The 15,357-nt window shown below is 35.7% G+C and overlaps 1 protein-coding gene across 5 annotated transcripts in view; it reads left to right on the top strand.

The window, feature by feature from the left end:
- The first annotated feature begins 13,146 nt into the window (after positions 1–13,146).
- LOC107046470 (Down syndrome cell adhesion molecule-like protein Dscam2) overlaps positions 13,147–15,357 on the top strand; it is a 53,834-nt gene continuing 51,623 nt past the window's right edge. For all 5 annotated transcript variants that reach the window (XM_015269093.2, XM_015269092.2, XM_015269089.2 and 2 more), the window contains exons 1-2: positions 13,147–13,286; positions 14,087–14,238. In XM_015269093.2, the coding sequence (XP_015124579.1) occupies positions 13,159–13,286; positions 14,087–14,238 (280 nt within the window). In that variant the 5' untranslated portion in view covers positions 13,147–13,158. The remainder of the gene's footprint in view (positions 13,287–14,086; positions 14,239–15,357) is intronic.

Raw genomic sequence — 15,357 nt, 5'->3', positions numbered from 1 at the left:
TGCGCAAAAATGATGCCTTTCAAAACGGAAAAGGGGAAACAGGCTGTGGATCGCCTGGGCGAGAAGATTGTCACCTGTCTGGTATCGTGAAATCCAGATTTGACACACCTTTGACACTGTTCTCAAGTTTAATGGCAGAAAACGTTTGTCGTCTCTGCGGAATACTCAAGGTCGAGAGAAAGACAGATTTTCATTAAGATGAAGAATTGACAGATTTGCCTTGAGTGGGAAAGACCTGGGTGGTAGGTCAGAATACACTCAAGATACTAGATGTGAGTGCATTATGATTTACCAAGACGTAGTTCGAAAATTTTTTGAACCTTTGGAATGTTGAATTTTTTCCCACTGTTTCTTGATTTGGTGGAGTTTACTGTTTGATACGCTGTTCTTTATTTGAACTCTGCCATTAAAAATGTGCAGGGTAATCGAACTAGATGTCGAACAGCAGTTAATTTTCTTTCATTTATAAAAATCCACAATTTTTCAAGAGTAGGCTTTGTTAACGACAAAGAGAAACATTAACATCAGTCATGACACATGCACCTGGTACCAGGTGAAAGTAAAAGATCCTTCAAGGATTTGGATTCGTAATTTGTTTTTGAGATGGGATAAATGAAAGCAAGGAAATAGAGTTGAACTATCTAACAGGGGAGACCATTATACCATCGGCCTCACGATTGGAATTCTGCGAATTGTGACAAATTCACAATTCATTCCCAGGCTAAATGTAGGGGATACGTAGAGAAAATTTTGTCACCAATCAAGATTGAAAAGGTGTCAATTGACACTGCAAGGAGATTGCCGTGCTACACGCATGAGAGATTGCGTTGGTATTTTGACAAGTGGGACAAAAAAGGTCCATTTTTGGATTGAAAAAATCCTTCTCACCTAAGTTTTGAAAAAACTTAGATTGCAATGTACAGCTCCAGTATTCACATTGGAAGAAATGTAAAATGCATTCGACCGAAGCCTTCGCAACAGTGCTAAGACTCTCGCACTGATTTGTTCAGATAAGAAAATTTTGTACCTTCCAACCCGTTAACGTAGGGAGTGCCTGCGATGTTATTAAATTTGAGCAAACACTCACAGGATCATAGGTCGCGAAAAAACACCTAAGAGCTAGGTAAATGATCAAAACATTGAGGAATTTATATTGTTGTGCCTTTCTCATACTGGCCAGATGTTTCGACTTGATCTTTTAACGCAGAGGTAAATTTCCATCTTAAGAAGACTGCGTCTGAAAGAATTTTTGTTCTAGACTGATCAGTTCAATTAAGAGCTACTAAGGAAGATCTGGCTGAGGAGAACAAGAGATCATTCAAAATTTCCATAATTAATGATCATCTTGACTTTTTTTTTTTTTAATTCTTCCAAGTTTTTCAGTGTAGCGTATACTCAATTCCAATGTAGACCCATATATTTTAATAAGCTTATGAGGCGAAAACACTAATGGAATAAATTTTCCAGATTGCAGATGATGAAATAGGCTATTTATTGCGTAAATCGCTGTAACGCATATCATCTTTCATAAGATGGTTCTAGGCAAAACTTGTAAAAGTTATTGATAAAATTAAGGTATTCACAACGCTTTTTGCTTTTTAATATGGCTCAGACAAGAAAGAGCCTTGACAGTTTAATTTTGTATTGGTACCATACTCCCGTACCATAATAGCCGGAAAACTAATAATAAAATATCATCTAGATAACTGGATGATATGAAGCCTCCGAATCAATAAGATTCATGACCGGCCTCATGACTCGCGAAGCGAGAGAACTAGTCGCAATTCCAAATGGGGGTAGCAATTGGAAAAAATACCCATGCCAAAACAACGGAAGTTGTCATGCTCCACATGTACCGGGGTAGGAAATATACGACTTTGAAGACATTTCCATCCGTGAATGTGTCACAAAGTATTAGTTTTGGAAGTGTTTTCATGTCCTTCAATTGAAGTTATGAGTTCTCATAAATTTGTTCAACCTTTTAATGTGAAAAATTAACCATTGCTAATCATGTGGTTCACCAACAAAAAGTTACAATGAGACGAGCTGATCCTGATAGGATTCTGATAGTAATACAGAGGTTTTAACTACCTCTATGATCACATACCTGTTTATCCGCCCCTCAGGACTGTCCCTTTCAGAGATTTCAAATTCAGAGATTTGAAATTCTGGAGGAATTACCGATTGGTAAGGGCCAGAATTGAAGAGGCTTTTATGACTCTTTAGTCTCTCTAGAATAAAACTATTAGAACAGTTTAATTTCCATTGGGAAGGAAATGCTCAAGAATGGCTGCAGAGATTTTTGCCATTACATCTCACNTTTATCCGCCCCTCAGGACTGTCCCTTTCAGAGATTTCAAATTCAGAGATTTGAAATTCTGGAGGAATTACCGATTGGTAAGGGCCAGAATTGAAGAGGCTTTTATGACTCTTCAGTCTCTCTAGAATAAAACTATTAGAACAGTTTAATTTCCATTGCGAAGGAAATGCTCAAAAATGGCTACTGAGATTTTTGCCATTACATCTTGCTCTCTTGAGGTAAGATAACTCTGGAGACGTTGACGTCGATCGAGAATCATTGGGACTATTGAGGAAATGCCTCCGGTTGGACCTGTTGTTCAACCTGAGGCATGCAAGGTTTTTGAACCGTTTGTTTTATCTCTACGTCTCAAAACAAGCTCCTTTGAATCCAATGAATTTAGATTCTCCTGTAAAGGTGAATAAATCTCCAAACCTTGACACAATTTTGAGGATTTATTTTAATCTTCTCAAGCTTCCCGAAAAATGTGAAGCCATACAAAAATTGAACTGGAGCTGTAGCCTCAAGGGCACTAAAAATTCATTATTTTTCTCGAACCACACAACTTCTGAAAGAGGACTAGATTGTCTAGTTTCTCTTCCTAGAGCAGACTTCGTGGAGTTGCCCCCAATGCTACGAGGGCAGAACCTCGTAGCATCTCGGGCAACGAGAGCAGAACCTCGGGCGTCTTTTGAGATTGATTAAAAATTCTTTATCTCTATGGATCAACGGTTCGGTGGAGATAAAAGCAATCTCTGAATTCAGATTTGGTGGATATTTCCATAAATCTGTGTAATTTGTGTATCAACAAATTCGAGACCAGCCAGAAACTCCAACAAGCTTCCAGATCACTCTGAAAAGAGATCTCGGCATCATGAGGCTTCGATGACTCAGGAACCCCTATATTCCTGAATCGAGTTCAGGTGGAATATTATTTTGCAGGTTTGAGGCCTTGAATGATGCGTCAGGTGCAGATGCAACAATTGCACTTGTAATTGAAGGCTTAGAGCCTTACTTTAATGCGTCAGGCGCAGATGTACCTATCATAATAGTAGTAGAAGGCTTGGAGCCTTCGATCAATGCGTCAAGCGCAGATTTAACTATTGAAATAATAGAACAAGGCTTGGAGCCTTGGATCAATGCGTCAAGCACAGATTTAACTATTGAAATAGTAGCACAAGGCTTGGAACCTTGGGTCAATGCATCAAGCGCAGATTCAACTATTGAAATAGTGGAACAAGGCTTGGAGCCTAAGGTGAGTGCGTCAGGCGCAGATGTGTCTAGCACAACAGGATCTGAGCTGCTGCTCGCACTGTCCTGAATGTCAGGGATGAAGATCCATCTGACATATTTATAACAATCTCATTTGTAATTTCCTTGTTCTCGATTTTGTCTCTAGGACCAGGAGAACCAGGTAAAATGAGGTTAGGCTGAGTTGTTCGACAAGGAATAAACTCGGTCTAAAAAAGCCTTTGACGTCGATTGGTTCTGACTCTAGGAACTGGCCCGCGGGTCTAAAAAGGCTGAGAGACATGTAACATCGCTTACCTTTATTTCCAACCGATTATTTATCCAAGGAAAAGTCGATCATCCAATGCACATAATATTTGCAATTTCACTATAGATTTCTAGATATTCCACACAATTTATCTGTTTCCTCTTCTTACAATCATCCATGACTATGGAAAAACTGTGTAAAAACGGAGAAAAATAGATTATTACAATAAAACAAACTGGAAACTCTGAAAAGCGTGCGTTCCACTCGCGCACACACGAAAACAATGATAAGATGGCGAGCCCTCAACGCCGAGGTGCCACAGCCAACTTTTTCTATGGTCTCTGAAGGCGTGTGGCTCCATCTAGCCGCAGGCGGACTACTACAAGTTGTTAAAATCTCGAAGACGAGGCTCGAATATAATTAATAAAAAAAAAGGGTTCATGGTCTCCGAAAATCTCGATTTTTCAATCATCTTATTAATTTACATAAAAAAGACGTCTTCCTATTATTTTTCTATATTTTTGAAATGGTTCCCCATAATTATGAGCAAAGAGCAATTATACTAATGGAGATAATGGAAAAAAGAATTAAAATTTCAGGGATCATTAAGTCGTCATTTTTAGGAGAGTGTTTTAATTAATTAAAAAGTAAAAGTAAATTCTAGTAATATGAAAATCAAAACTTTCAGGTTACTTGAATTATTAGGCAATATATGAATATCCTATATCTAAGTACTCCGCATTTTTTATTAATGAAGCAATTAGAATTTTCCAATCAATTCAAGTCAGAAGAAAATATAATCATTCAACTTTCTTAATGTCGCGTTTATTGAGGTTTCCTCCAAACCAAGCTGATTAGAATCAATGGATAGAGTTATGAAATTATCTTACAATTTTTGTGTTAAGTATAGAAGAATCTGAATGCAACGCAGTAAAAAATAATAATAATACCCAAATTAAAAAATTCTATTACGAATAAAAAAAAGCGGTTAGAGACTCCATAATGGCAGAGAACAAGAATGATTATATTCATATCATATCATCTGAATCATTAAGATGAATTTCACAATTTTCATGAAGATTCATGAAAACGGATGGAGCAGAAGCCAAACTGTCATTTTCATTTTCAATTTTTAATATGCTGCTTCAAACATGAAGTGATGCATTACCGAGTGATCTAATGAAAAATGATAACAGTGTTAGCACGTACTTCTACCAGAAGATCAGTAAACATTGAACACCAGCAATTTACTCTCTAAATTATGTTTGAGAAGTTGAATTGTAACAAAAATTAAAATCTCATTCAGCGAGCATGCTAATTAGCACATGCACAAGCAATTTATTGTAATAAAAAAATTTAGGAGCTAATAAATTAGGACATTTTTTTCATCAGTTGCATTGTTTTTGCAATGAGCATGATTATGAACAATGAATTGAAAATAGAAATGTGCAATGTGACAAGAAAAGGGGCATAAGGAAAGGACTATCGACATAAATATGAGAATGGAACCTTTCAGCTTGACTGAGATAATTCAAAACCGACACTGTTAAGACTGAACCCTTAATATGAAAATTTTGAAGTTTGTCTAATTTCTGATATAAGCACTCATTGACAGAAGATTTTTGAACATTAATAACTATTATTTTGAAAAGACGAATAAGGGATGAATTAAAGAAACTTCGAGGAAGTTGGCAGGTTCTTTAAAAAATCGGAGAATCTTCGGTTTCTACCTGAATGTAACATGATTCGCGGTTTTTCCAATTTAAGAGGCCTCGGGAGTAAAAATAAACTACCGAAATACGGGGAAAACTTTGCTCCCTAATCCCAATTTTTTGAATGGGTTGAAATTATTTTTTAATATAAATGTTGATTTCGACTCTCCGCCCCAGACACAAGGCGGCGCCACCTGCACTCCTAGGCAAGATGGCGATCCCCTCAGAACTGTCAATTACCTCATGTATTAAAAAATAGTTTTAACCCATTTAGAGAATCCGGATCGAACCCATTCCTTCTCATCCTCGTAATTAAAAAATTACAAATTTTTTGAGGTCTGTAGTTTATTTTTTTATCTTTTTTTGGCGGAGAATTTAGGGAGCAAAGTTTTCCCCACATTTCGATAGTTTTTTTTTATCCCGAGGCCTCTTGAGGCAATTACGAGGTTTTCGCCTAAAAAAATTGAATTCTCCACGAGTTTTCGAGATTTTGAGAAAATTTTCAGTATCTCTCAAACGGTAAATTATTCGTGAATCAATAAGGGAAGAACAATTGATAGACAAAGGGGGAATTTTTCGAATAAAACTAATATGGAGGACTCATGTAATCCTACCCATGGCAATCCGATTGATTAATATAAGCAATAAGAACACAATTTGAAAAATTCGATCAATTCCTTGAATTTTCTCAACAATTCCACAAAAATTTTCAAGTTTAGACAAAAATTCATGATTTCGTGGGATATTCCACAAAATTTCAGAGCATTCATCAAAGTTTTAAGTTTATGCCATCGTCAAATAATAAAATTGTGAAGAAAATCGTGAATGCGAGGAGTAGGTACTCCGAATTTTAAAAAATAATTGAATGCTTTCATAAAGGATTAAAGAGGAATGAAGGGAAACAAGGCTAAAAAATTCTGGGTTGTGGGTATTATTATTTTGTACTCTGAATAGAATTTTGATAATATCCATAGTTACAACCTCATTCAGTGAGCACAGGAATTTAGAAGTAGTGAATCGCTTATTGAAATATTGGAATCGAAGAAATGATGAACTGAGAAGAGTTGCTTACATATTAATCTTAATACTCAGTATAATAAGAAAATGATGAATCATTAATTTTTGAAAGAAATACAAAGAATGTAAAAAATTCACAAGTCTCTGTATTGTTGATACAGGTGTACTTTTACGTGGATACGTCTATAGTTTTTGTTTTTCTCTCATGAACTTCATAGTTTTTTCTCATACATATTTATTTGAATAATCATATATGTACAGTTACATGTTTTACATAGATTTTAATGTTTTAACGTCAGTTTATTGAATATTGGCCGATGAAACGAAGAATATGATGTGATTCCGCTAAGGCTTACACTCAATTTCACAAGATGATACCTCATTACGAAAACATAGACGTGTGCACGCCAAGATGGGAAAAGGAATAATGACAGTGCATCAACATCGCAGCCTCGGCGACGTTATTCAATAGATAACAAAGAAATTTGCGATATGATTTTAGAGAAAATAGAGAATGGAAACAGAAGAATCTATTGGAATCGATTTTCATCGAATCTCACCATTTAGGAAATAAAATACACATCTTTAATTTGAAAAAACAACAAGAAGATTTCAATTTATTGCTATCCCAACTGAATTTGAATATAAATTGGTGAAATGAATCGATGAAACCATCAGAATCTATTACGTAAGGTTTTGAAAAATTCATCAGTTTGAGAGTGATTCTAACGTCCATGGCACCCTTCATTCCACATTACACTCGTATTCAAATGAACAAAGCGTATTTCCATGATCATTTTCATGAGCAACAGCATCAACGTCACGGCCGCAAGCGGCCGCGACGGCGCTAGTATATTAAAGTCATCACGACGCGTGTGTTTCGTGTATGCGGAGCGTGAGGAATGTCACTAATGTGACATATGTAATGTGTGAGCGTGTGTGTGATCACTTTATGCACAGCGTGATGAAAACTTGTTTATCGTAATATTTCATCCCATCCCAACCATAAAAGGTTTGCATAAAATATTTCCAATTCCCCATTGCCTTCAGCCAATAACTGATTTATTTTTCGTTATCAATCGAAATGAAAAAGTACCTATCCAATATTTTTTCCAAATTCCTATTACCTTCCCGGCACCGATAACACATATATGAGACATATATAAATTGAATACACATACACGATGACCTCAGCACCTTGTTTACAATTTTCAGGTAGATATAGAATAGAAAATCGGGAATTCAATGTTACAAAAACTACTAAATTCTGATAATAGACTTGTAAAGAGTGAACATTAGAATTTTTCAATAGTTCAGCCAATTACATTGCGATTGACTACCGCTATGAATGGAAACGATGACGCAGTTGTCAAACGGACTTTATATGATAGGGGAGGATAGGGCAAAACAGACCAGGTGGGCAAAACGGACCACTGACAGAAAATTGATAATTTTTATTTTTGCTTCTAAATGGAAGCTTTGTAATCGTGATTTTTTCGATTTCTTAATTTTGGGTGAAAATGCCTAGAAATGTCATGAAACGTGAAGAAATGATGTTTTTAAAAAATGTCTCTCTGTGTGTACAGGGAGAGAAGAGCCATGGGAAAGAGTCCCATGTCAAATTTACGCCTTGTATGTATTTCTCAAATTTAGGAAGCATTACTATGCTATGGTAATGATTCCTATGGGGTATAATATTACATACTATGGGCCACGGTAAGTCTCTCGATGGGAATGAAGCCTATGAACATAGGAGAAATTACTATATTGAATAGTACCCTCTACCATGTTACAGGGTAGAGTGTACTATTAATTACGGTAAAGGGACCCATAGTCGTTTGGTAAAGTTTACCATAGTTTATAGGAGAGATTACCATGCACTATGGTAACATGACCTATATTATATGTGGACGTCCACATGAAAAGGGAGCACTTTGTCGATTCTAGTTTCCGAGATATTCACGTTTTTGTCTCAGCAACTCCCATTTACACTCATGTTAAAGTGTTTTTTCATGTGCTCCGGCGACGGCATTTTTCACCCTATGAGGATCATTTTGGGCTCAAAATGTGCGGAATGTTATAAATATTATCAGAGTATACATAACTCCATATCGACAAAGTGGTCCCTTTTCATGCGGACGTCCACACATGGTAAAACGTGAAAAAGTCATAAAATGTCACGAATATAAAACATAATTATCACTAAACTATATCATGATAATGATGAGTATAATGAGATAGAAATTTCAAGTGGGATATATATTTATAAATTTTTTTCTTCTCGTATACCCTTTCGGGTCTTTACGATTTGTTCCCTTCCCACCCCCCAACCCCCTGTACCGCATTCGCCGAAGGACAAGGGAAAACCTCATTTGCGGGAAAAACCTGTCCAGGTACAGTCGTCTCTTGCGAGACTCCCGCTCGACAATGAAACCGTGAGATTTAGAGTGTTACAAATTTTGGCCCCCCCAGCCGGGAATCGAACCCGGGTCTCCCGCATGCCAATCCCATACTCCAACCACACAGCCACCGCTGTCGGCGATATATATTTATAGTTAATGTATTTGGTTTCGACGCTGTTTCAATAATTACAGAGTATTTTCTTATAATGTGGGATTCTTTCCTATCAATAATCATCAATATACCTAGATTAATCATATCGAATGTCGTAAGGAGCATATTTAACAATGACATATTTACATCAGTATTTTAATATCAGAATATAGATATCTACAGAATAGTGAGATTTTTTGCCCCAAATTTTACCTAGTCATTGGAAGAATTTTTGGCATTACGGTGCTATAAAAATCATTGAAAAATTCAAATGTGAGTAATTAAACTCAACAACTTTGCGTGAGAATTTAGATCCAACGTTTCGGAACGTATTGCTTTCCATTCCCGGAGGTAGCTATATACGATAAGATACAAAATTTCATTTGTCGAAATGTCAANAATATGTTTACATCAATAAATATATTTACATCCGTATTTTAATATCAGAATATATATATCTACAGAATCGTGGGATTTTTTGCCCCAAATTTTAACTAATCATTGGAAGAATTTTTGGCGCTATAAAAATTATTAAAAAATTCAAATGTGAGTAATTAAACTCAACAACTTTGCGTGAGAATTTAGACCCAACGTTTCGGAACGTATTGCTTTCTATTCCCGGAGGTAGCTATATACGATAGGATACAAAATTTCATTTGTCGAAATGTCAATGTTGACCACCTCTTATCATTTATATCAATTTTATAGCTATCTAGGATCCTAGGATTGCTATCTAGCTATCCTAGGATTGGAAATGTCTTTCAAAGGAGTATTCTTGTAATTGTTGAGTAACAAAAATAACTTGATTATTTGGCTGTAGGATTACGATATTGATCAAATGTAATTGAGGTCCAGCATCGGTCGGCATCATCAATATTACGTTTTCCCTGATATTATGTCCCAAATAATTGAGAGAGCTTACTATTGTAATATCTCCAGATCGATTGGACGGGAGAACTGGCAGAAAATGACGATAATTTGGATCTAATTCTAATCTCTTGTTAAGAGCTGGACCAGGGAGAAAAGGTGGTGGTAAAGACTTGTTGATGAGTAACCGATAATTCAATTTTAATTGTGCCTTGATGGCTATTTTTAGTATTTTCTACGATATCGAGAAAAGGAGAGATTACCATGTATAAATAGTACTGATTACCATCCACATGGTAATCTCTCCTATAATAATAGTTGTCGTTGCTATATTGTATAATAATGCCTACTATGTTCGAATGGTATTGATTACTATACAACATAGTACGCTTTACTGTTGAACATAGTAAAAATTACTATTGAGATTGACTTAGAAACCCTTTTACCATAATTTATGGTAACCTCTACCATATAAAAGTAACCCCTACCATTCACTTTTCTCCGTGTAGGTATGTGTGTCGGCTCCACGGCAAAATATCACATATCAAAATATCACCGGCAAAAAATCATGCCTCAAAATATCACGAAACAAAATATCACCGGTAAAAAATATCACAAATCAAAATATCACACACAAAAAATATCACAAACCAAAATGATCATAAACAAATAAAAAAAAAAAAAAATTACGAGTGTACATGAATTGAAAACAAATCAAACAATTTCTCCTTAATCCAAACAGAAAATCAATATATTGATTTATAAGGAGAGGGAAAAACCCAGCAGTGTTTACATACCGAAAATGGAATTAAATAGCCGTATTGTGGTAATGAATTATCGGAGAAAGAAAGAATTACACGGCCGTGTTCACACATGCGACGAAAAATCAAGAAAAACCATTGAAATATCATTGATTATATTGAAAATTAAAAAAATTAATTAATATTATTGGAAATTTAAAAATTACATGATATGATATGATATGATATTTTAAAAAGTGATATTTATCACAAATGATATTTTCATATTATGATATTTATCCATGTGATATTTTTTCATGTGATATTTTGCGGTGTGATATTTTGAGACTGATATTTTGCCGTGATGCCTATGTGTCCACATGTGTGTTCGTATGTCCAGAACTGTGCCCGTCACTCGAGAATTATTAAGAGAAAGATGCTGGAATTCTGGCTGCTAATTGGTACTACTGAGACTCAAATTTTTGCTAAGGTGCAGCTCGATCGGTTGAGCGGTTTCTGAGATATAGCGATTCTTCGAAAATTATTTTTTGCTCGTATCTCGTGAAACATTCGACCGATACGATATTTTTAAAAATACTCGTCATGATGATACCTATATAATTCGATTGAAAAAATACCATTACATCTTGTGTAATGTCGTTTTATTCTCGTTTTTTCATTTTTTCGTTGAAATGGCTTGTACGCACGATAAATTGAAAAAAAATAAGATAGAAACTTGAAACTTGATATGATTTTAGGTCTTATGGTAACAAAGTTTGGGATTCTGGATGAACGAAATCGGATTAGTAGTTACGGAAATATTCAACTTTGTATGTGAAAATCTTTTGCTCAATATCTCAAAAACTATCGGTTCGATTTCAATTTGTTTTCTTTTCAAAATATGCGTTTTAATCTCGTCTATCTAGATCAAGCAAAATATGGGTACCATCCCGTTGAAATTTTTCGAGATATCGTCGTTTTTGTATTTTTTTGGTCGGAATTCACTTTTTTTTTGCCCAGTGGCTTGGCGCAGTGGGTAAGTTTGTTATGCCTCACATGCGAAAGGTTCCGAGTTCCAATCCCGGCCGGATAGAACGGTGCAATCTAACCATTTAGTCTTGATCATCATCGCAGTATACCCGAACCGGGTAGAAGCGATGTAAAATAACGATAAAAAAAAGGAATTCACTTTTACGCACAATGACATGGGTAAAAGTCAGGGAAACCTTTTGAAACTTTGACTTCTAGTTAGGATTCTCAACGAACATTCCTATATCAACCTATATAGTTCTTAAGGTGGACCAATTCACCCTGAATTCTTGAGAAAAAAAATTGGTGCATCTATATTTCACTTTTCATTTTCACATCCGGATAACTGAGAAAGCCATATAACATGAATATATGGTTTTATTTTTTGAAAACAAGCATTCAGAAGCTTACTACCAATGAAATTGGTAGAAATGAAAATAGGAGAAAAAAAATACGTGGAGAGTAGCAATCATATGTAATCCGTCAAATGGCTTCTGTCGCGCTGCTTGATTAGACAAAAAATAAATACAAAAATATCCATTTTGTCTTTAGATACGCAGATTCCTAGGAAATATTGGTGTTTCAAAGTCATTTGTGGTTTGAGATGATTAGCAAATCTGATCAAATTGCGGTTCACCGACACTTCTTGTCCATAAAACCCCTGTGAAAGTTACGCTCCAAGAAACTCTCTTTTAATTCAACACATTCAGTGTTCCTGATTTGATGGAAAGAAAAAAAAAACGAAAATTACCAATTGTCTGTCAGTGGTCTGTTTTGCCCTAGGGGTTCGTTTGGCCGTGCGCTCCATTTTACCCTCCCGCTCAGTTTGATTTTTCATACTATATATGTTTCCTCACAATTTGTGAACAAAGTGCTGAAGTCACCATGTATATGTGCGGCAAAAAATGCAATATGTGAGATATATGCGTGATGTATATGTCACATATATGTGCCCGTATATATTCAATATATATTTCATATACCGCATTTTTTGCCAAACATATATTTAAAATATATCGAACATATATCCTGTATATATTTGGTCGCATATTTATTTTTTCCGGGGGGGTCAGGGGAAATTCAATTTTCGCAACCAACAATAAAAATATTCCAGAAAAATTTCCCTCACAATCTCCACACAGAAAAAAGAATCACTACCATAAATTACAGCACAATAGAGGTAATTCAAGCATGAAATTGTATTTTATAATGCAATTTTTCATGAAGGAACAGGAAAATTCATGCACTGTTGGAGAAAATCTACAAAAAATATGGATAAACTTTACCACATTTCCAGTGAATTTTTCCGCACTCCATTCAGCAATTTTGACTGCACTTTCCTTGCAATTAATCGTCGATTTTTTTCTCCATGCAATATTTCTCGATTTTAATTATCTTGCACTAATGTGATCGTTCTTTCTTTCAGATGCACCACCAATTATAATGTATTCATTCATCGAACAGACGCTCCAACCGGGTCCCGCTGTCTCGTTGAAGTGTTCAGCAGCCGGCAATCCAACACCTCAGATAAGCTGGGCCCTCGATGGATTTCCATTGCCTACAATAACCCGGTAAAACTTCAATTACCCCCTTTCCAATATAATACCAAGTGAAATGCCTACCGTAACAAAATAAATTTGCTCCCAATAAATGGTCGCAAATATCTTCTGATCCCCAAAGTCCATTTTGATTTCTCCACAGAGTGCTTCAATGCAGTTGACAATTAAATTTCCATTCTTCACCAAAACAGGCGAGAGAAAATGAAATAGATCAAAACTACAAGTGGGGCTTCTAGTTTTCCACTCCAACCCAATTTCAATTTTGTTTCCATCGATTGCACGGTGAAAGAGGCCACAAGAAAACGAATATTTATTGCCAGTTCTCGTTTAGCTCTGAGGACGGTTAGCTGTAAACCTCGACCAACATGTATATCTATAGTTTTCTATGAGCATACACGCTTAGACGAGAGTATTCGCATATGCGCAGACTGTTTCGTCACTCGTTCCAAACGACCCATTCACCAACCGGTACAGAAAAAAAAAGCAAAATGGAAAAATTTCTTCCAATTGCACTTCTCGCTGCACCTCTCCTCGTTCTCTCCTACAAATATCTCCCACTATTTGTTCCTGTATTTTTTTCCATTGTCTTTGCCAGTATCAGTAAAACTGGGGAAAAGGGGTTGGAGAGAGTGGGACGAGGGTTGCGAGTGAGTGCTGCAAATAAATTTCCTGCAGAATGCCTCTCTCGAGTTTGTACCAAACTAGAAAGTGCATCCAGTTTTTCGTTTTTATTTTGCTGTCGTACGCAGAAGGTGAAGAAAAATAACCAGATAAATTTATTGGTCTATGGTAATTAAATGGGATTTTTCCAGATTCGTTATCGGCCAGTACGTCACTGTCCATGGGGATGTGATATCACATGTTAACATCAGTCAGGTCATGGTTGAGGATGGTGGGGAGTACTCGTGTACTGTGGAAAATAGGGCTGGGAAAGTCACACATGCTGCGCGACTCAACGTTTATGGTAAAATTGAAGAGATTAATGGAAAAATATTTTCCTAGCTAAGCACCAATTTAAGGATATTAGTTTTCGGAATGATGAAAGAGCCAGTGACATAGGATTTATTTACATAAATCTAATTTTCATCACTTTACCCCCATTGATGCATTTATTCACAGAGTACGTAATGGAGTCTGTAATTGTTTGAAATACGTTTATTTACACTTGCTCTTCTCGTTCTATCCGTTAAAAGAGCAAATTTAATTAAATCCAATGAACTATTTATCTAGCAGATCATTTACATTTTAAAATAAATTCTCTATTTATGCACTGGATTACAAATACTCCAATGAATGTTATCTCCATCTAAATTATATTACTGTTATTTGATCCTGTGAGTGATCGCATCTATAAGGAAATTCCCGCCGGTTTCCTGTTTTTCTTTTTACACGAGAACTTTGTGAGTGAAAAATTTATAAAAGTTTGTATTCCTACTTTCAAATATATTGAACACATTCACAATTTTTTTTGATCCTTACTTACACCAATAAATTATTTAAATCTTCGGAAAACTCGACTCGCTGAAAACCCCTGCGTTGCGCCTCAAAATATCCAATTTTACACCTAATGAGATTGAGGTCTTGCACCGAGAGAAAAATTCAATAAAAATTACCAGAAAAAAACGTAAAAATTACGTTTCGAAACGTAATCCTCGAGCGAAGTAAAATTCAATAAAAAGTGTGGGTCGGAGCTGAAATTGTACGAATCCCTACGTAAATTCTACGATTTTTTCCGTAAAAATTAACCAGCCGTCTGATAACTCACCGCTGTGGGGACAACAAGTCATTCCGTAATTTTTTCCCAACGATTGAGAAATTTTACGGAACGGAACGTAGAAATAACTCACCAGCTTCATAAAGATTATTGAACGTTCAAGAATTTTTGATTTTTGAGGCATAATAAGTCGCTAAGTTTCTGTAAAATTTTACTTCTTCGAGAAAAATTACGTGACAATTTCATACTTTGTTCGGTGATGAACCTGAAAATTCACACTGAACGTTTCAGATTTCTTCTCTTCCATTCCTATAAAAATTGCCGCAAAACGATTCCCCATTGTGGATTACGTGAATTGTTCCGTAATTT

This window comes from Diachasma alloeum, unplaced genomic scaffold (genome assembly GCF_001412515.2).
Source record: "Diachasma alloeum isolate Michigan unplaced genomic scaffold, Dall2.0 Dall_scaffold_01411, whole genome shotgun sequence".
NCBI classification, from domain to species: Eukaryota; Metazoa; Arthropoda; class Insecta; order Hymenoptera; family Braconidae; genus Diachasma; species Diachasma alloeum.
Note: the sequence above shows the minus strand (reverse complement) of the source record. Positions and strands in the feature narration are given on the sequence as shown.